Source organism: Phlebotomus papatasi, chromosome 2 (genome assembly GCF_024763615.1).
Source record: "Phlebotomus papatasi isolate M1 chromosome 2, Ppap_2.1, whole genome shotgun sequence".
NCBI classification, from domain to species: domain Eukaryota; kingdom Metazoa; phylum Arthropoda; class Insecta; order Diptera; family Psychodidae; genus Phlebotomus; species Phlebotomus papatasi.
The window spans coordinates 62,040,964-62,064,037 of record NC_077223.1 but is presented as its reverse complement, the minus strand read 5'-3'; the positions used below and the strand labels follow the sequence as shown (position 1 = coordinate 62,064,037).

The 23,074-nt window shown below is 34.4% G+C and overlaps 1 protein-coding gene across 2 annotated transcripts in view; it reads left to right on the top strand.

Moving 5' to 3' along the window:
* The window catches only part of LOC129802008 (hemocytin), a 103,906-nt gene extending 81,066 nt beyond the window's left edge, over positions 1 to 22,840 (top strand). Inside the window, exons 2-4 of one of the 2 annotated variants that reach the window (XM_055847540.1) lie at positions 13,043 to 13,713; positions 17,687 to 18,216; positions 18,648 to 22,840. In XM_055847540.1, the coding sequence (XP_055703515.1) occupies positions 13,043 to 13,713; positions 17,687 to 18,216; positions 18,648 to 18,651 (1,205 nt within the window). In that variant the 3' untranslated portion in view covers positions 18,652 to 22,840. Of the gene's footprint in view, positions 1 to 13,042; positions 13,714 to 17,686; positions 18,217 to 18,395 lie in introns of both variants that reach the window. The other variant, XM_055847539.1, reaches the window with a different exon arrangement.
* The last annotated feature ends 234 nt before the right edge of the window (positions 22,841 to 23,074 follow it).

The window sequence follows — 23,074 nt, the reverse complement described above, 5'->3', positions numbered from 1 at the left end:
AACATGCGATAGACGTCGGGATTCTCTTTACATTAACTGTTTTACTCGACATCCCCGAGATACTGTAAAAGTCCTTTGACTATTTTAAAACCGACCATCAAAAATAACCTTCTTTTCCTTCAAGATCTGTCTAATTTAATGAATCCTCAGATGCTGTAATAAATGCTTTGATGCTAGATTGCTTACACGTCATATTGAGATATTCTTATATAACTCCCAAAATTTTCGGATTTCTTTAACATTTAACCCATCCGCATCTATCACATATTATATCTTTCGAAACCTAAATTATCCTGGATAAACCATTTCTGTACAATTGACATACGCATATTTGCCGGAAAAGAATTTCTAGTTACTTTATTATCTTGCATAACACGGTAAGGATAACCCGACGGTCTTACAAATAGGTTACGCATATTTGCTCCAGCTTCATGGAAGATCATACATGTTCTCTACTTGATCACCTCTTTCTCTCTTTTCATTTAAAATCCAGGACTCACTTCGTTTTCATGTGATTTCACTATTCCATATAAACAAATGATGATTTAAAGAATTCAAACGAAGAATTCAACTCAGTGACTGTTATGACATCCACACATTAAAGAAGTTATATCTAGGTTTTTCATTATTGAAGAAATTTTGACAGTTTTCCCTGGTGTCAACAAAAATACTTCCATATGGCAAAAATCGACGACCATTTATTATAGTGTGTAGAGGCCATTAATGTTCCGAATGACAGCGTGTTCCTATTATTCCCTATTAGATAATTCCTTCTCTCGCAATAATCATCTATCAGTCTCTAAGGAGTCACTTCCAAAATACGATCAGTTCATCTGTAGTATCTCCATATATCGCCTGAACAAATTACGATCTTCTGTTGATGTAGATGGTTCGACAAAGCCTTTCCCAATAAATATACTACTATATTTTCTGCGCGAGTGTTGCACAACTGAAGTAAATTTCTATTCCGCAAATGTTTTCTAAAATAAACGTCGATATGGGTTACGTGTGATTATATTACCTATCGTACTCAACCTAGATCTATACGCGATTTAGTGTCTTTATGTTACGTAGCCCTGTATTCCTGTATGTATTAAGAATCCTAAATAGACTATACTAATATTAAGGCTTTTTTCAAAATACTATCTAATTGTTACTGAATTCGACTTATATAACCGTAAATTACCCGTCTTATTTATCTATCATATATCTGCCATCTGAAATCCGCTTCCTTAAAGTTTGAGTTACTCCTTTTATTCTAAAATATTCCCTTTTTTTGATTGACCAGATCCAATTGCATGTAGTTGGGGAAGTTCCTTCGGCATGGTGTCACGACATAATGTTCTTTCGAAGATCCTTCGTTTCGTTAATAATTATCCGATGTCTAATATATTTTACAATTTGTGAAAAATGTGGTATGCAGCTGTATACATTTTAAAAGCATTACGCATATCTATTTATGTGGGTTTTATTGCAAGGGATAAGTTTTCGACCCAAGTATCTGACCATCCCGGAAATCCCAAGAACCGCCTAATGAGTGGTGCATATTGTAAAATTGAAAAAACCTTTCTGTAATAATTGCAATGCTGCCGACATGTCTATTTGAAAAAATCCCAAATTCTCTTGAGAGGTTTTGAACTAATGAGTCCCTGCAATATGTTCGGGTTTCCCTAATTTGCTTATCGATCCTTTTGCATTTATTTTATGATCCCTGAATGAGGTGTTGTTTTTCGCCCCTTAACCCAGACGCATTTCTTTTTGGGTCTAAGCAATTGAAAAACTCATTTAGACCATTTCCTCTAACGCATCCTTTCAATATAACATTAAGTTTGCCGACGTGTCGGGTCCCTTTGTCTGCAAAAATATTTCAATATTTTACAGCCCCTATCATAAACCTAAGTTTGTACCCTTCTCTACCAGCATTTTTTTTTGGGTTATTCCCATACTTTCGAAAATGGATTACTCATCTTTATCATTTTCTTTCCTTTCTTCTTATATTTCAACATTATCATTATGAATTCCAATTTTTAATATTTTAATATGTCCTTCAATTCCGTGACCGCGTTATTGTTCGTTAAGCACATGTGATTTTGATCCTTGATCGCGTAAACTTTGTGAAGATACGTATTTAATATCAAACGTCTTATCACTTATGGATATCAAAATAAACCTCTGAAATATATAATTGCGATTCGTCTTCGCTTTCAAATGTGTCCTACTCTTCAACTTATGTTGCTTATACAACTGAAATTATGATTTCTCCTAAGATAAAGTCTTTACGAATTCTTCCAAATTCCCAATTTTGATTCAATTTACAACTGCAATGGAAAATCTCATTCACACACACTTTCGAGGGCCCTCTATCACACAGCAATCTCACAGATCATTCATCGACACAGCTTCTAAATTCCATTTGCAATTATTCTATGTCTCATCCGAAATGTTTAATCTTATTGCTAGATGAAATTTTTGCTTTTCGTTGACCTCTTAAATTTTCCGATATTTATTCGTCATCGACAGGGTGTTAAGTACGTGATCGCCACGAAAAGATTATTTGCTAATGTTCCGCAGAATACTTTTGCTCAATTAAAATTTTAATTTAACCTATATAATCCTACGAAATAACTCACTTGCATGACCCTACAGACTTTTAAATTATTTTGCTAACATCCTCTGATCTCGATAATTGATTTATTAAGTTGCGCACTAAACGTGGTTCTTGGTAAATTATGAAAAACTCGCATTCGATCTATTAAAATAGTAGTCTCAAATGTAGATTAAAACCTTTTCTATTAAATTTAATTCACTATGTATTTCCGTAAAGATGTGGTCATGGGACGTGAAAACAATTATTCAAAATGGGACTAATAGTGATTTTGAAGACTATAACACAGATTCAACTAAATAATGAAGTTATGGAGGACTTGTATCCGAAATTATCACTAACGAACTTTTCATTTGTGGTCATGATTTAGATTTAGATCCATAGTAAATTTAAAACACGTTCAAGATGATATTTATAATTTTTAGTTATCGTTTGCACAAATTTCCCAGCAAATCATCCCTCACTTTTCCTTTGATGATAACACGTCAAATATTTGATTGATATTATATATACTTCTATGAAATTGGCACTCATTATATCTGTAGCTACGATTGCTCAATATAAATAACTTTTTCTAGAAATTTAATTGGAATGGACTTATCTGAAAATCTTTCTCCGATGATCTCTCTCTACTAACACCTCCATCCTCACAATTGCTTTCTTGAAGAGTTCCTCGCTCTTATCTTAAGGCTCCACAATCTCCTGGCTCCACAATACGATGTCTCCTCCGCGTTGGCTTAGTGATCCCGCATGGACTCCCCAGTCATCTGCAGACTTTCCTCGACAGGAATGCTCCATCTTATCTTCTTTGTTCTCGTAGTATCACTGAACTTTACACATCTCGACCACAATGCAAGATTAATTAAAGTCTCAACACAACAACTACAACAATTAATTCAACTGTTCTTTTCGCGATCCACTTTTGGGGAATGGGGATCCCACTTCTGAATTTGTAAGCCCACATGGGGCTCACCTAAATAGAAAAATAAAAACTTGGAGGAAAATTGGAGAACTGAAGGTGCCACCCATTTTTCACTTCATGAGAGTGAACCGTCCACGGCGACTGATGCTCACTCACTCAAGACTGAGGACATTTACCTAACAGTAAGAGCCCCAAAGCAACCTTTCAGCACCCATAGGGATGGTAGGGGTTGGGCGTGTCAAAGGAATGAGGAATTAGGATTGGTGGGTTATGGCCGTCGACTGGGTTGACATACGTCGAATAGGCCATACGCTCTACAAAAGTGAAAATCCTTCTGAAATCCATAATTTTATAATCTATTTAAGAAGAAGTTAAGAGAATTTTATACACTGTAAATTTAGTTAAACCAACAGAAATAGTAAATTAACTTATTTTGTTTCACTTGCTGAACATTTTCAATTAAAGAAAAATAGATTTCACAAGTTATTTGTATAGAAGTTTATCATAGTAAATTTAAGTTGGAAAGTGTTTCAAAAACTTCTAGTTAATTTCCATTTCAGAAAGTCTTAAAGTACAATTTATTTCTAACTAAATTACTCTACAAACATTGTTGAATGGTCTTCTGACGGACTATTGAGGGCATTGAGGGTTTTGCCCAGTTTTCGAAGCATATATGTTATTTTATGCTTTGCTTCATTTCTTTATGAACTATATTTGCTCCATTTTGTGGTTTTAATGTCAAAATTGCATTTTTCCTATAAAACGTCCATAAATTCACTCACGAGTTCATTTACGATTAAATGTCGACCAACTGTATATATGTACAGTAAGGTTTGTATAGAGGGAAAACTGGGGCAGTAATAAACATAAGGTAATTCGTAAGCAATTTTTTAATTTGTTACTAAACTTCAGAGGACAAGACCTATAAATTCCAAGATCCTATAAAAATCAATGTTTACAACTACCCCATATTTGGTGAGATTCTTAACAATCTCACCTACTATTTACTACTGTCATACTTTCAATAAAGCTCTAATTTTAGACAACGCTACAAGCCTCTGGAACATTTAAAGTTCATTAGGTTAACAGTAGATGCGCTCTTGCTCCAAAAATAAATCTTTATGAAAGGTACACTGAAAAAAAAGAGGGTGCGATTAACTTTTTTTTCTCATAACTTTAACACTTTTTAGGTGTAAAAATATATTAACATTTTTTAATGTTAATTTTACACCTTTTTAAGCGTAACATTAACATGAAAAGGGGTAACTTTTACCCCCAATACACCTAAAGAGGGTAATATTTACACCGATTTCGGATCAATACTGCAGGGTAAAATTAACATTTCCGGAATGTTATTTTAACTTTTTCGGATTTCTCTCAGTGTAATCTTATGTGCTGGACACACTTACGACTTATGCTGGGAAACGACTTAACGTAATTATAATCAAAATAATGATTTAATCGAGAGGCGACATAGTCAGAAACTAATGGAAATGTGATCTAAACATTATTTTAATGGACAGTGAAACACGGTATTGACCTTTGGCTCCTCTTCCTTTTAATTTCTCAAGCCGACGTTTCGGTAGGGTTTTCCTCCTTCTTCAGGTCTACAATTTGCAATTTTGTCAAAACATTTAGAATACACAATGAATCAAATATAACATTTTAAACAATAACTAAAATGATCACGAGACTTACATAGAAATTTTGGGGAAAAAATTGTCACAAAAATCGTTACACTGTTTTTTCTGATCTGGAGAAGGAGGAAAACCCCTCTGAAACGTCGGCTTGAGAAATTAAAAAGGAGAAAGGAGCCAAAGGTCAATACCGTGTTTCACTGTCCCTTATACTCAGTTTACTGACCGAAAATTATCTAGCATTATTTTAATTGTAGTAAGACTGTTGAGCCTAGAGGACTTAGAGGGAGAAAGCCCGTCATGACGAAGACTTTTCTAAGTCAACGGTACCAATCACTGTTTTGCTGGGGTGGTAACTTTGGGGGGTGCTATAACGGCCGCTAAATTCAAGTTACGATATCACTATAGTTCCGCTAGATGGGGTTGTGAGTACTCGACGAGTTATTCCGAGGGCACAATCGAATCGGCTCCTCACTCAGTCGGTCTTCACCAGTGAAGAGAAGAGGACACCAGAGGGCCAATTTTTGAAATTCTCACTCGCACCCGCGAGCTTTTTAGTGGCCGAGAGAAATTGACTCGCACACTCCAAAAATTCTTGAGTACGTGCAACGAGTACTTTATGTTATAAAGAAGTCGTTACAGAAAGATTTGAATCTACGGGGTGTGCGAGTGGATTTCTCTCGGCCACTAAAGAGCTCGCGGGTGCGAGTGAGAATTTCAAAAATTGGGCCTCAGATTCGTGGCTCTCTCGGAATGGGTAATGGGGCTGACTCCCGGAGGCAAGCTATGAAGGGTGCTCCAGCATGTCCTGGTGTGGACCCGTAGCAATTCTTGCTACGTGATTATAATTCCATTAAGCCGACTCTCAGCTTAAGTCTTACGTATGTTCAGCAAATTAGATTCAATTTAAGGAATGAAAAATTTGGATAATGAGTTAATCGTGAGCGACAAATCGATGCCGATCTGCGCCGATCTATGCCGATTAATAATCATGATCGGATAATCAACAGACATAGTGTATTGTGAGTAGTACTTCTGTATACCCCCTGTCTTAACTCATAATTAAGAGATTTTAAACAATTTCTTTGGAAAAATAAAGAAAGACTGGAGTAAAATTAGTTAACACATGGTTCTTTCCGTTTTATAATTTATGAAAATTTAATTGAGATAAAGAAAGATTCTTACTCTAAATAAAAACAGTGGTTTGCTCAATAGTCCAAGGCAGGCTTTAACAATTCCTTTGTATAATTCTACCCATGGTTAATTTTTGTAGGGGAAAGCGTGCTACCTTCGGACGACTCAAGATTTACACAATTCAATTTTTTCTCCATGTTGCTTATGGATTTCACCCATAGCTCTTCTCTGAAAATGTGAAGCATTGGACTAGCTATTAAAATATAATATTATAATGAGCCAAATCGATTTATAACACATTGAAAAAAAATAATTTGTGCGAAGCATAAATCATCCGAGGGTAGCGCGCTTTCCCCTATCGGTTTTTCCTATTCAGAATATTATATAAAGAACATTTTAGATATTTCTTGTCATTCAATTTAAAATTCCGGATTTTTGGTTTATTGTGCGAAAATTGGATTTTTCGTAAACAAAATGTAATCAGTGCAGTTGCTGATCCAACGATTTTGTGACTCACATCACTCGCATTAAAAATCTCTCTTACGATAAGCGAGTCTTGGGTTAATCTTAGAAATTATTATGTGAACATAAAAATCCGAATATGTCTACTTAAAATGAATATTTGTCTTTTATTTTCTACTTTATCATTTTCAAAAAAAAATACTCTGGAGAAAATTATATCACTTAATTTTATGTCTTCTTGGGAATATCACCATGGGAATTTTTTATATGTGAATTTCCTTATTTATTGTATTTGAGATTGTTCTACTTATCTCTCAATTTAACAAACAGAAACAGTTTGCTTATATTCGGAGAATTTAATGGTTATATTTCCAACATAACTTCACATTGCTATTCAATTTCTTGAATTAATAAGAACATTTGATTGATTTATATATTCTTGATTTTGAAAGTGTTTTTTAGAACTTGTTTAAATAACTTAATAAATACTAAAGACTACAGATTTTTGTTTGATCGACTGTCATATTGAAGTTCAAAATTTTCTAGTCCTAGGTGATCTACTTTCAAGAGGTTAGTTTACATTAAACTTCGAAGTATATAATAATTCAATTACTAAATAAAATAAATAGACACGGAGAAATTGTATTTTTATTATTTAAAATACCTATTTATCAATTTCGACGTTTTTGGACGTTTTTTCACACACCATATTTATAACTCTCTGCTAATTAGGCTAGTTAGTCTGGTTTTCATGCTAGAATTTCTATTCATAATCATTAAACAGTTTTAGCACAATCATGTACTAAACGTATAGTACTTTTCATAATTAATAATTTAATTTAGGTATTGTTCTGGACACACCTACGACTTAAGCTGGAAGACGGCATAACGAGATTATAATTTAAAAAAATGATTTGATTACATTCCCATCAATATTCTACTAAGCCGTCTCTTGGTTTAAGCCGTAAGTCTGTCTGGGGCATAAGAGCATTATTTGATCTTGGATGGAGAAATCCCTGGTTCAACAATTTTGGTCGTGAGATCGAGTCTCGCTAAATGCAAAAAAGAACCTTAAGTTGAAGGCACTATCATATGTGAAATAAAACAAGCTATAAATTGGTTCATAGGAGAAATTGGGACATCATCGAACATGGGGTAGCACCGAACAGTGATTTTTTTTATTTCTAAACTACTTGGAGTATGACGAACATTTCTTGAGTGGACAATCATCCCTAAAGTATCTATGAATTCATAGAGGTCTCGTCCTCTGAAGTCTAATGCCCAATAATTAAAAAAAATGCAGTGTTCGGTGCTACCCCGTGTTCGATGGTTCCCCAGATTAAAACATTCGCAAATTAACAGTTTCACTTCAAATGAATATTTTATATCATCATCTGACCGAAGACCGAAGACTTTGTTAAACGTAATCTCTTTTCTTGCAGTGTATTTTCTTGTATTTCTTTTCTCCATGAAACTTCCTTGAAGATTTATGTCTTGAAATTATTCTCAACAGATTTTTCTCAATTGAGGCATGAATTTCACTTCCTAAAGAGTAATATATGTTGCAATTTTATGAATTATTCCATCAATAAGTGAGCATATTTTCGCATCGTTAGTTGATTTAGTGCAGAAGGCAATGGATCCGGAGCACTAGAGGAATCCCTAATATTTCACCATGCTCTGATTCCATGCTGTAGAAGTATGTTTTTCCCCAATAAATCAAAATTATTCCCAACCATGATGCAAAGCCATTGCCGAACGATAATGTTGAGATCTCATGCTGAAATAGCCATGATTTGCCCTTTTCTGGCTCTATTTATTCTTCAGCACGGGATGGTAATAATTCTCTCCTCTTGGTGTCTCTTCCGGAATCTTCCTAAGAGGGATGTATTATATTTATTGGCTGAAAAATCTCAGCTTAAAAAAAAACAGAAGACTGCATCGGAATTGATTCGAATGCACTTTCTGTGGCTCTTGAGGCTAAAAAATTCAAATAGTGAACCAAATGAATGGCTCTATCGCTGCCTTTTATCGCTAGCCGCTATGTTTTCTTTTTGTTTGATTTATCGCTAAACAGTGAAATGGCATTGCGGCTATCGATTACAAAAAATGCACTCACAGCATTTAAACTTTATGATTGGACATTTTGTAGTTTATGTGACTCTCTTTGCGTTTTGCTGTGGATTGAAAAAAAAGCAGCTATAGCATGAATAGAACAAAATGCAACAGAAAAGACGCCTCCAGCAAAGAATAATTTAAAATCTCTCTCTCTAACTATTGGATCAATTGTTTTCAGCTTTGCTATATCCAAATACCAAAGTTATTGATGTAATTCCGGGTTTACTCATTCACTGGGAATAGCCTGAAAATTGGTGTTTTTTTTTTCAAAGAAAATTGGCTATTTGCAGAAAATACAAAATGACGAGAGAGTAAATAAAAATGGAATAAACAAAACTGATGAACTATATTTCGAGGTTTTAAAATTTTATTGGTTAAATTGAATTTTAATATTTTCAGTATTCCCATTTTTTTTTTCTAAATACATTTGACTTTTATATGGAATTAATAGTTTCCATAACTATGTCACCTATTAGTCAATTAACTTGTCAATAACACTCAATGAGGTGCGTGATATTATTGAATTAAGGGCATTCCTCATCAATTGATTTACGAACAATCATCAACTCTTACAAACTTGCAGTAATCATTTCCAGCAATAATTGCGCAAATTGAAGCATTTATTCAATTATGATGGCCAATTTTATCTCATTGTTTAATATTATTGTCTCTAGTGCTTCGAAAAAATATATTGCGAAACAATTTATTGGGCGTTATTGAAAATTTATTTATTATTAATTGACATTATTGGTTGAAGTTTTAATTTTATTATCCATATAACGATTACTGTTACAACTTTTCAAATTTGAGTATGCAAAAAAAATAAAATTCAACATTCTTGCTTGGTGTCTAGAAAATGATTTAACGAGGTTAAACTTTTAATTCTCAACTTGTGCCAACTATTTAAAGAACTATTACGAAACGTGTTAATTGACTACCAAAGGGACCCCGGTCAAAATCCCGAAAGCCAAAATCCCGAATTCTTAAAAGTGTCATAGCTACCGTCGTTGCGGGTGACTTTGCACTTGGGGGGGACTTTGCACTCTGCTGTTTGTGAGACTTTGAATAATTCTAGGACTTATTGATAGTCTTCGCCGATCCGGTCTACCATGTCAAAGTATATAGGGATATGTTAAGTACAAGTAAGGTACAATGATCCTCAAAAGGATTCTTGTAGTTTCAGTAATATTCAATGAAATCCTAGTATAGGTATTTTGTCAAAAAACGACTCCGCGAAAAAGTTATCTGAAGATGCAATTCCAAAATCGATTTCAGAGAAGTAAATTGCCCAAATCTATTCTAAATTTATCTGGCTAGAATAATCCACTTCGATTTTGTTCATTATTTTTAGTAAATTCCTTTTTTTCACTATAGTCTTCCTAAGAACGAATGATTTATATTATAAAATTGCATATAATGGACTTTCTTAAGCTTTATTATAGAAGTATTTGGCTAAAAATTATCCAATTTTTTTTATAACTTAAGATAAAATGACCGAGATCAACAAGATGGTGTGGTCGCCATCTTGATTTGACGATTCTGTCCGCCATTTTGAATAACTGTCAAAACAAAAAACTTATCCGATTGAGCTGAAATTTTAGTATGTTCTGGCTGATGTCAAGACCTTTTCAGAACATATATAAAATTCGACCTAGGTCAAGCGATTGTCTGGATACTGGGGCTCTAAGTTCAAAATTTTGACATTTTCATTAATACAGAACTACGGAGAGCTTCTTTTATCGAAACCATCACAAAAAAGGCAGTATTATCGTTAGGCGATGAGATCTAAATAACAAACAAAAAGAAAAGTAATGTTTTTCTTTATAACAGCACATTATTTGAAGATCTGAAAAACTTTTGGAAAGATGAAAAAATAAAAAAAATAAATAAATGCACTTTTCATTTATTTATTTTTTAATTATGGAAGAGTAAATAAATATATAAAATAAAATGCACAATCATTTCTTATGGTTACTGAGGCATTTCGTTTAGGTTTTAAAATTCAGGATTAGAAAATAAACATCGCCAAAATATGAATATTTCAATTTTTTTTTTAAATTTGAGCCTCTGTATCAAAGTAAATACTTGACGTAGACCGGAACATAGATACGTTCTGAAAAGGTCTTGATATCAGCTACAACATACTAAAATTTCAACCCAATCGAACCTGTTTTAGATTTTGACAGTTATTCAAAATGGCGGACAGAAACGTCAAATCAAGATGGCGATCATGTCATCTTGTAGATCTCGTGCATCTTACTCTTAGATGTGAAGATCTTCATTGTCGTTTATTATCAGAAATTGTTGATTTTTTAGTATTTATTAAAAAGTGCAAAGTCACCCGCACCTTATCCCCAGTGCAAGCCTTTTTTCTTGATTTTTTTAAACATAGTAAAATTTTATAAAATTAATGCTAGTGGCACAAAATCCATTCATTAACAACTGAATACAAATAATTTTACTCAAAAACCCCCCTCCCTTCACTTTAACTATCCACTTTTAGAGGGCAAAGTTGAAAAATAGCGAAAAAACGTGCAAAGTCACCCGCAACGACGGTACTAAAGAAATTTTCTGTGTCTTGGGAAATTATTCTGCATATTATCCTCCATATAATTTCATCCCTTTCAGGATTTTGAACATTCGCGAATTTGGCTTTCGGGATTTTGGCTGTCACTGATCAAATAGTAATGCCCTAGACACACTTACGACTTAAGTCGAGAGACGACTTAGTGGAAAATGATGGTAATGCACTTTAACCATTATTTCTAATATAATTACACTAAGCCGTCTCTCGGCTAATCCTCATGTCTGTCAAGGCCCTAATGTAGAGCTTCATTTGTAATCTAATAAAATGCAACAGTGTTTGTAGCATAAACTGTGTAGGGTAGCACAAACTAATTCGGAATATGATTTAAATTTTCGGACAAAAATTGCTCATCGGTTCATAACCGATTGATTAACGGTTCACAACCGATTTGGACCAATTTATAAATCACTTAAAAGATTAGCCAAAATTATCCAAATTAGTTATCAGTTAGGAACCGGTTCATAATCAGTGCATAACCTGTTAAAAATGAAAAAAAAATAGAACAACGCTTTTTAAAGCATCCCAAAAACATGATTTTGTTGGTAGGGAAGGAAAAGGGTGAGGCATGTTAATGGTCTCTGAGTCGACTTATGGGGGGTACCCCGAAGGTCCCAACTTGGGACCGAGATAACTTAAGACGAGATATCGGAACCCGGGTAAAATATCAAGCATAAAATTTTTAAAATATGCTATTTCGTACATTTCAACTTTCTTGTTTAATATCCAGATTATACATTTCAAGATTCGTTTTTTTATTTAAATTCATAATAGCGTACAATACATGTGACAGAATTCTTTTTGCAATAAACTTTTAATTGGGATTTTCACTGACGTTCCGAATTTAACTTTAAATTTGACAGAAATTTGAAATGCTTATATACGTTAACCATTGCAAATTCAGAACTTTATAAATATTTATTTGAACTTACAGATACGTTGTGAATTATTTAAAATTTATTTGTTGATGGTATCAAAACCTTATCTCGTCAGAAACTGTCATGCACTGTAGAGTCTAGTCATCTCTCTTTTGGTTCTCTTGACGAAATGTATCATATCTCCTAACCGCAGAGGTTCAAATGGAAATGAAAGAATTTGTTTGTGGTGGTGGAAAAAAGGCGCGATCTCTGAATGGCTGAACCGTGAAAAATTATTTAATTTACACCAAATGACAGAGTCCATTTGTTCTCCAGCATTCACGTGAGGTCACCGTGCTTCCAGAGGCGAATGGTGCAAATAATATTATAAAAAAGATGTCGAGAACATGTGCGAATGATAAAAAAAGGCTGAAAAGAACAGTGTGGGTGTGTTTTGTTGGAATTAATACCATTTATGAGTATTATAGCTCCATCGAAAATGCCTCTCATTGTTCTATCCGTGAATGATTGGAATCTGCAAACACGCTGAGCTTTTAATTGACTTTGACTTTGAAAAGTGCGCAATGTTTTGCGAAGGTTGAATGCGCGTGCCCTCATCTCTACAATGTTGCATCTTTGCATCTCATTTACAACATTTAATGTGCTTTTCATCTATTTCAAAATAAACTCACAAAATTTTCTTCTTCAATGTTTTTTTTGCAGAACCAAGCGAGTGCAAGGAGGTCGTGTGTCCCCAGTTAGCCCACATCGAGTGTCCAGACGATAGTTATTCCTCACTCCTCCAGCCGCCGCATAACATCTCACCTCCGCCCGCCCCTGAAGTCCAGCACATCCTGGCCAAGCGATCACTCGTACAGCAGTACCGCAAGCGCGAGTCCATCAAAATTGTGCCAGGACATATCAGGCGGCGCAGTATACCAGAGGCTTATGAACCGCCGGCCACCGCTGAGTCCAACACCACAGACTCTGACGCACTCTTCCGCCTCTGCTGTCCCCAGAAGGTCTGTCTCTGTAATTCGCAGTGCCCTGAACCCATTTGCATCGGGGACCTTGTGCCCCTAGTCAAGTATTCTGGATCTCGACGCCCAGGAAACTGCTGCGCCACTTATCGGTGTGATCAGCCGCCTAACTGTACGCACCTGGCATCGGGATTCGAGTGGCGGGAGCACTGCAAGAGATGCAGATGCGAAGATGGGCTCAGTGTATGTCACGAAGAGGAAGAGTGCAGAATTAGTGCCACGGCTACTTCCGCCGGGAGATCTCTCAGTTGTTACTCTGGACGCCGTGGGAGACATTTTCCCGCCGGTGAACAATGGAAGGAAGATGATTGCACACACTGCGAATGCTCAGCCGAGGGTGAATCCATTTGCCAGGTAATTTGTTTTATTTTTGCTTTGATAAAATTTTTAGTGAGAAAATATTTTTGTAAGGAAAAATCTTTGAACTGTAAATTTTCAAATTAGCCATTAAAAGCAATTAAGGCTTCTTTGTAAATTTCTGGTTTATAACCAACTTGTAATTGGTTCAAAACTGGTCAAAATTCATCCGGAATTCCAAGATCTTTACGTTGAATTTGAACTAAATTCAATCCTCTGATAAATATTCCCTTTATAGCGCTATTTAACATTTAACCCTGAAAAACTGTTATTAGTGATGCTTCAAGGACATTTTCGCATAGGGACGAAATGACCGTGTAGCTAGAATCCTGGACAACATTTGAAACATATCCAGAATGAAACAAATTTGTTAATATTCTTAGCTTCATAAACACTTGGTAAAAATGAAAGGGTCACCGGGGATCCTTTGAAAGGGTCACTGTTTTAACACCTATTTATCTCCGGAATAAACGAATAAAAACCATGAAAAAGTCATCTTTAATGTTCACTCAGATGAGAGAAATATGATATGAATTATCTCTAAGGCATTCGACACTGTCAATCACCTTCTGCTCTTGGAAAAGCTTAAATGCATTGGTTTTAGGGGTCATGTACTGGATTTGTTTCGTTCTTATTTGACTGGGAGAATGCAGGTGGTGAGGATTCGTGGGGAGGTTAGTGACTCTCAACGGATAGATTGTGGTGTCCCCCAGGGTAGTGTACTGGGACCGATACTTTTTCTAATCTATATCAATGACTTGTGCAGGCTAAATTTGTCTGGGAGGTTAGTGGCATATGCTGACGACATTTCAGTCACATATGCGGCGTCATCCTGGGGGTTGGTTGATGACATGATTGGAAGAGACCTACTACTCATAAGAAGTTGGTTGGATTCGCACTTTATGGTTCTTAGTGATAAGAGTGTAATGATCCATTTCAGAATGTTTGATGCAGACTCTCACTGTAATTCGCAAATGATCTCCCATTCAAGGTCATGTTCCGGGGGTTCGTGTGATGGCCATTGCATTGCCATACCTAATGTGGAGAGTGCAAAGTATCTTGGTGTGACTATTGATTCAATGCTGAATTGGAAACCTCAGGTTGAAAGACTGAAGACTTCTCTCTTTCCCACTATCAAGGGTTGTTATGACCTAGCTAAGCTATGTCCTAATAATGTTAAAAAACATTTTTATCAGGCTTGTGTAGAGAGCCGTTTGTCTTACGGACTGCTTGCTTGGGGTGCAGCCTGCCCTACCACTTTGGATGGTGTCGCAGTTGCACAGAGAAAGTCAATTAGGGCTCTTCTGGGAAAGCGGAGATGGGAGTCTGTAAGGAGAGATTTCGATGCTTGGATGGTTATGCCATTGCAGTACCTCTATGATTTTAGATGTTTGAAGGAATTTTTCAGGATGGCTGGCTACTATTCCTCGTATAGGCAGAGACTGTCTCGCAGAGGTTTAATGGTTTAGGTACCTAGGCCTCGAACTGAACTATTCAAGAGAACTTTTGAATACAAGGCGCCCCGTCTCTTCAATGACCTCCCTCCAGATTTGAAGTCCTCCCGAAGTCTTGGTGCGTTTGTGGCAGGTGTTCGTTCCATCATCTGGGCTATGTTTCGTAGAGAGGTGCTTTGACATTGCGGTATCTGAGGCCTGTATCCGTTTCGGTTGGCCCTACTAGTACACTGTGGGATGGGGTTCCCGGCATTCGGGCGGACCTCTGGTTTGAGTTCCGTGTCATGTGTTTCTTTTTTTAGAGGCGGGGAGATGGTGTCTCACTGTCGCTTTCTGGGGGACTCTCTCGCCTCTCTCTCACCCCATTTTTGTGAAGGTGGTGACAGTGATGCTCTTCTTCAGGTTCAGTTTTATTTATTTATTTTTTTTTTTATGTCTCGGCACATGCGCATGGGGAGGCCCGTCCGTTTGTCTGGGTTGCTTTGTTTTGTTGTGTGCTGGTGGGGCTCTCGTCGGGCGCCTTATGATCCGCATCTCTGTTTTTGTCACCTTTCCTCTGTGCTCGGGTATGGCTTCTACCCTGCTCATTCTTTTGTGATTTAACGCATTTGTAAGTTTATCATTCGGTAACCTGAAATTGGACTCTTATTTTTCTCCTATTTTTGTTGCTGCTCGCAATGTTTTCGGCTTATTATGTACCATTGTTTCTTGCTTTTCTCAAGTGCTTCCCCATTTTCTCTTTCTTTTTCTTTTCTGTTTTCCCTTTGCTTTTTCTTTTTTCTTGTTTCTTTCCCTTTTTTTTGTGTTTTTCTTTTTTCTGTGTGATCGGCTAAGGACCATTGACGACAACACGAAACCCTTGTTTCATGTCGTCTCTTATCTTCCCTCGAGTTACTTCTTGCGTATGCTACCTCGCTTCGGCAATTCTAACTGAGTTTTATCATAATCAGCCTGTGATGTGGGGTTTTCTGCCGTTTTAACCACTGAGGCTGTAATGAATGACGGCGGCAGACGCCGCTCGAATCCTCGTTGCCGTGTGGGGCGGTATATTGTAAAGGAACTCGAGCGTATTTCAATAAATAAATAAATAAATAAATAAATATGAATTATAAGTTTACGATAAAACATAATCTATCGTGATAATTGTGCATACAAAATTTCAAGAGATACAAGTGAACCTTTTCGAACATTTAAGGATGGTCTTCACTGATCCGTTCTACTATTGTATCTGATCGGAGAAGACCATCCTTAAGTATTAGGATTAAAGAAAAGCTTAGGAATAGCATAGGGGTAGGGTAAATGTCCTAATTCAAAACCATTTCGACCATTTCCAGACGCTTTAACTTTGACAGAAGATTCAACACATTAAGTTCATAGTTTTTCTGAAGAGAATTACATAAATTTGCTCCTTGACTCTTCTAGAATGTTACTGTTTAGTGATAATTTTTTAGATATAATTTGAAATCTTCTTAACTGCAAGAAAATACGCGAGTGTAAAATGCTTCTATTGGAAACGAATTAATCCAAATGGAGACAAGGGAAAATTTCTAATTGGAGACAAACAGTTTAAGTGAAACCGCGATGAAAGGCTTCCAAAACCTTGTTGAGTTGATCTTGATTGCAGGATTTGTTCTTATTCCTTGTCTTTTCTCATTTCTCGTCTAAAACAATAAGAAAATCTCTCCAAAAAAATTATATTTCCAGGGTTTCCTATTGAAACATTTTGCAGACACTCCAGAAAAACCCTTTTTGTTCTCGAAATAGGTAATTATTTCATTTGAATACTTCACATACCGTTAACAATAAAGATTTGCACTTAATTTGACTAAAATTAGCCAGAAATATGACATAAATGTTAAACAAAACGAATAAACAACAATCACCTAATTGTGTTTTTCATTCAAAAACATGGTGGATCAATGAAAAATTCGATGGTGATAAGGTACACTTTTAATTTTTCCGAGAAATTAACAAATTAAAATTTGTTAATATGAATGGATTTTCGCTTTATTTGGAGCAAAATTAACTAAAGAATGAAACCGTGGTATAGAAAATATGTAAATTTAATTTAGTACTGTATTTATCATGAAAACAGTGACGATTCCATTTGGAGTAGCTAAAAATTTCCATTTGGAGCAGGTTTTGAATTAGCTTAATTTACCCTAATCGTAGAAGTACTGACGTGAGAAATGGTATTGGAAATAGGAAGATGAAAACTTCCTCCGGTTGCGTCAGGGTTGTCTATCCTTTCAGGACAAGAAAAATACGTAGATTTTTGCCAAAGCTTTCGACGCTAACAACGCGCCTTTCTCAGTGGTGAAAATCGTGAACAATGTCTCTGAAAATTGTCGTATTTTAACTCCTCCGCTCCTAATGAGGAAACACCAGGGAAACACAGGATTTAGCCGGGAAAGCACCTCTCCGGACATTGAACACAGGCCAATTCAGCCTGTGTTCAAGTCTCTGAAATCAAAAGAATTTCATCCTAATTTTTTTAAATTTTATTTTGTGTGCAGATGAGTGTTTGCCGGACACTGATGTGCTCCAAGCAGGTGAAACCTCCTGGTGAATGCTGCCCGAGATGCGATATCAGTGACACGAACTTCTGTGAAGGTCATGAGCTCTGCAGTATGGTGTGCAAGAACGGCTATCAGCGGCACAATAATTCACAGTGTAACCTCTGTCGGTGCTCTCAGCCCGAAGCCAATTCCGGCGCAGTGCCTCCCAGTGCAACAATAGCCACTCCAGAGGAGGACCACACCATGAAAACCACTGTTATCATTATCATTGCATTTTGTGTAGTTGGGGTTTGTGTTGTGGGAGCTTCCTTGTGGTACTACTACTGTAAGCCCGAAAAGAAGAAATACAAGACAGTGTCCACAGTGGACTCGCGGCAGTCGAGTGAAGGAGCCAAGGGCAATGGTGTCATCCATGGGATGCCCTTCAATTGTGATATTCTGAGTATAAAGATGGATGTGGATGGGGACACGATGAAGAAAATGCCGAGGGAACAAAATGGTGCACTCACGAATAAGCACAATTGCACGTAGGTAGATTCTTTTTGGCCGAACTGAGAAGAAAATAATTCCAAAGTTTGACATTTTGATTTGGAGGTGTGAGCCTGTCCAAATGTTGCAAAAAAATCCTCGAAACATAAATTATAAATAATTTGAGATTCATTTAACGATTAAGTTCTTTCATTTCAAATCTTTTCTTTGACATTAGCTTCTGCCACCTGCTTGGCCCATTGTTGCCACTTCGGCTCAGTTCTCTTAAGAATCTTCAATACAAAAGTTAACCATCAGCAAAGTACATTAAAAAAAAATTCATCTTCTCAAACCCAACGAATTGTTTCTTCTCAAAACGCCACTGAAACTAAATTCCAAAATTTTCCAACATTTTTGCATTGTGCAAAAATGTTGAGGAAAGTGAATGAAATATTTAAGGTCTTGATTAAGCTTTAGAGATTTATTTTAGTTAAAACAAAAAAAAAACAAACAAGAAAAAATACGAAGTGTTATCTAAAGGCTGCAATTAGTTATTTGTGAAGAAAAAAATCAATACGAAGGCGATTATGTGAAAATAAGAAAATCATACCTTAGATATCTAAGTGAAAAATCCTATTTGTAAAAGAACCATTTGAAGAAAAAAAAAATCTTTAAACTAAGATAAAATCATAATGCTGTTATGTGTAGCATTAAAATGTGATTGAGATGAATCACAAATAAATGTATTAAAGTTGATCTTGTAATAAAAGTTACTGTTATAATAAAATTATTATACTTATAGTGTAATATCTTCATATGAAAAATGTTTCATCTCGTTAGATTTATTCTACTGAAAAAAAACTAGAAAGATAACGAGATTACATGGCTTCCATTTATATAAAAAAAAAGAAATGAATGAAAATAAAAGAAAATATTTCATCTGTAAAAGAACAACTATTTAGAAAATAAGGAAAATGTAATTTAAGAAAACCGAATGAGATAATACATTTGAAAATAATTGTTGTCCGTGAAATAAAACAAATTTATATCATACATCTAAATGTGAGCAAAAAAATCCTAAAATGAATGAATTTGAAATAAAAGAACGTCAAAAGAAACCTATAGAAAGTCGAAGATAGAAAAATGGAACGAAAAAAAGATTAAAAAGAACATTTGTTACCCACCGAAAGCATAAGTGTTATACAAAAAGAAAATTATAAGCATAATGTATTAAGAAATAAAGAAATATTATTTAAAGAAACAAAAAAAAATTAAGGAATCATCCAATTGGATTTCGAAAATGAAACAAGAGATGAGATAATGGGTTAATTCTTTACAAATAGCAATGGTTTTTCTGATTTTTCTGTAGAGATTAATTTTTGGTTTTTTTCTGAATTTTCTTTCAGTTACGCATAATTGTTATTGTTTTTGTAAATTTGTTATCGAAACCACAGATCTGAGTGAGCAAAACGACAAAAGATTTTGCGTACCTCATAGCAAAAAGTATCAGAAATTTCATTCAAAACTTACAGTGCAATTCATCTAATTTCCAATCGCACTATTTGTTAAATGTCAAATATTATGTCAAATAAACCTTTCTTTAAATCAGGCAGGAAGTGTATTTCACTCGTATTTGCTACTTTTTAAGAGCTTTACTTTATTACTTTTACGGATCTTCAATAACGGAATTTTGGATTGGGAGACGGAAATGTGGGAGGGATAAAATGCCTTGTTTGACAGCTGTCATCCGGATATCGGAAAGCTGTGTATCTGGGTTTCAACAGGCGAAAATCGCTCGAAAAGCTAGTTTTAAGGTTTACCGATCGGCATTTCGTTCAAGACATCTTTCAGAGCATTGTTCTATATCGAGTTTTCATTACGGATAAACAAAAACAAGATCCATTTCTTACACTTTTTGTCGATCTTCGATATAAATTAGGAATTTTATTTATTTTTTTAATTAAAAAGACGTTAGTTTAGTGGCATTCAGTTTGAAATAATTATGAAAATAAAGAAAATGCAGCACTGGACGCTTTTCTGACATCAAACAGAAGAAGAAGAAGGAAAAGAAGAACAAGACAAAAAGTCTATCTTTTTTCAGCATTCAATAGATTTTTAATTTGATACAAAAAAAAGCTAGCTTCAAAGGACCAACAACCTATACATTTTTCCCATTATTAAAGGGCTGGCTTTTGATTTCATGGAACACCATTAACTTTTACTGTTCTTGAGGTTATTTTTTACTCTAGACAGAGAAAATATGGCTACCACTATTCGTCTTTCCAAATGAGACAGAAAGTTGCTCAATTCGCCAAGCTGTATGCATGTCGAGTGAGGTCCGGCCACTGAAATGAAACTTACAGGAAGAAGAAGAAGAAGGTCACTTCGCTATAGGCAAACTGAGCGCAAGTTTTAACGAAAACAAGAAGTATTTTTATTGTTGAAGCTTGTTTATCAAACACAAAATTACTGTAAAATATTTGTAATATGAATTTTTTGGTTTCTCAAGAACTATTTGACATTTTAGCAAAATTGAGTGGAATTCAACCAATTGTTATTATTATCAGAAATCGAAATAATATATTTTTCTACCAAACAAGATAAGGTACTCTGAAAGAAGAGGTTTGTAAACGAACAACTAAATTTTGTTGAAATTTTGTCAATAGGGTGTTATTTCCCTATTTGACAAAACTTTTTTTCACTGAAAAACAGCCTTTTGACTATTTTTTACACAACTTTTGCATTTTCGGTATAGAAGGATATATCTTTCTGACAAATTTCTTGTGTTTCTGTAACGAGCTTTAGTCAGATAAAATTATCTTCCTTCTATGGAACGCATAATAGCTTTTGTTTCGTAAAGATGTCTTTGATATTCCAATGAGAGTGAATTAAACCTAGAGCTAGATTCAGTCATCTCGCTCACACAGATAGACAGTTTTAAAAACGACTTTATAAAATAAAAGTTATTGTGTTTTGAACATAGCGGTATACAAACACTTATTTTTGTGTTGAAAACACATTTTTGAGAATATAACGAAAAAAATTAAATCTTACTTTACGGTCTTTATATTTAGTATCATATTTATTTTTTTGATGACTTATTGACAGTTTCGTCCGAATTTTTGACAGATAAGCAGGAGAATCAGTAAGACATAGTTGTTGGCTGTAAAGATCAGAGTGACTCCGACATATCATAAAATGGAAGAAGACGAAGAGATGTAGTTCTGGTAGTCTCGCCCTTAATGATCGTACACATGCATGTTTTTAAAACTGCCTGTGAGAGTAAGCGAGATGACTAAATCTAGATTTCACTCATTCTCATTGAAATTTTAAAGAAATGTTTACAAAACAAAAGTTATCGTGCGCTGGGCATAACTATAAAACAGGATTTCAGGTTGCAGTCAGCTTCATTGAAATGTCAGACAGATTTTTACAAAACAAAATTATTGTATACTGTCGTATGAGTTGTCTTCTTCACTCTCAGGCATAACGTAGAAAGCAAATTTACAAAAGACAAATAATTATGCGTGGTCCACGTAGCCCATAATAAAGCATAATTTTCATTTTTAAAATGTTTTTAATGCTTTTTACAGAATTAAAAAAATCTAATTGTAATTGTCTCATATGTCACCATGTTTTTAAAATGTTTTTACAAAATGAAAAGAATTGTGAGCGCACTATCATGGTGTTCCCGCAATTATTTTTGTTTCGTCAAAACGTTTTTAAAACTCTATAAAAGAGATAGATGAAACAATTTATAAAGATTTTTCTCTCTTTTAAGTAGAAAAAAGTATTCTTCAGTTGCCTTTTCTGTATTTTTTTTATTGGGAAAAAATCAATAAAATTACAGGGCAAAATATGTTTTTTAATAACTTTTTAATTATTTGGGACTAAAAAACAGGAAAGAAGACAACGAAATTCTTTATTTATTGTATATTTTTATATTTATTTAAAAAAAATTAATAATAAAAATCATTATTCTGTTTTCTTTTTTTAAATTAGTTCTTAAGAAAATCAATTCTAACTGAACTATTTACAGATTATTGAAAGAGCAATATTATACTATTCTTAAAACTTGACTTATAGCACAATTTTCCTAAATGAACAATTCACAAATTCTCGAAATATTAATATACAGAAAATATATTTTGAAAAAAAAACTCATATAATGTTTTATCCCATATATCGAGTATCCCCATCTCTTTTTCATAAAAAAATGCATTAATTATAATTTTATATCAAACAAACAAATGAAAAAAATGCATAAAAGATAAAACAAATTATCTCGTATTTTGCATCGATATAATATTCTTGTTTTTGTGATAAGCTTGATTCAATATTTATAATTGTATGTATAACAAAAATTTAAATAAAACAAGACCATATGGTGAAAAAAGTTCTTCTATTGGGAAATAAAAATTGGTTGGAAAAAAAGTGTGATGCAGCAGTAATGCAAAAGTTTGGATAATATCAAAGTATAAATTCGGATTATGTTTTTTTTTTTATTTTAGGCATATCCACTGAGAAAATAATAAAGTGTGGAAATGAAGAAAAAATGTATTTACAAGAGTAAAATATTAATAGTGAAAATATACAAATAAAGTGAGCAAATGTAAAATTATTGCTTTGTATGTACATAATAATTAATTATACTGCATATTGAATAAACATGTATAAAACAAATATTTAGTTTTTTTTTTATTTTTTAAACAACTAAACTAAATCGTGTACTTTTTGATTGCACATGGAACCACTTACCCACTGCGAAGTGTGAGCATAAAAGCTAAAATGGTAAAAAATCTCAGTTAAAGTATAAATAAATGTTTTATGTCATGATTTCTATTCTATAGATAAATTATTTAGTCTGCTTTCGCCAATATTTACTCCACAAATATATGGTGTGTTAATCAATTACCC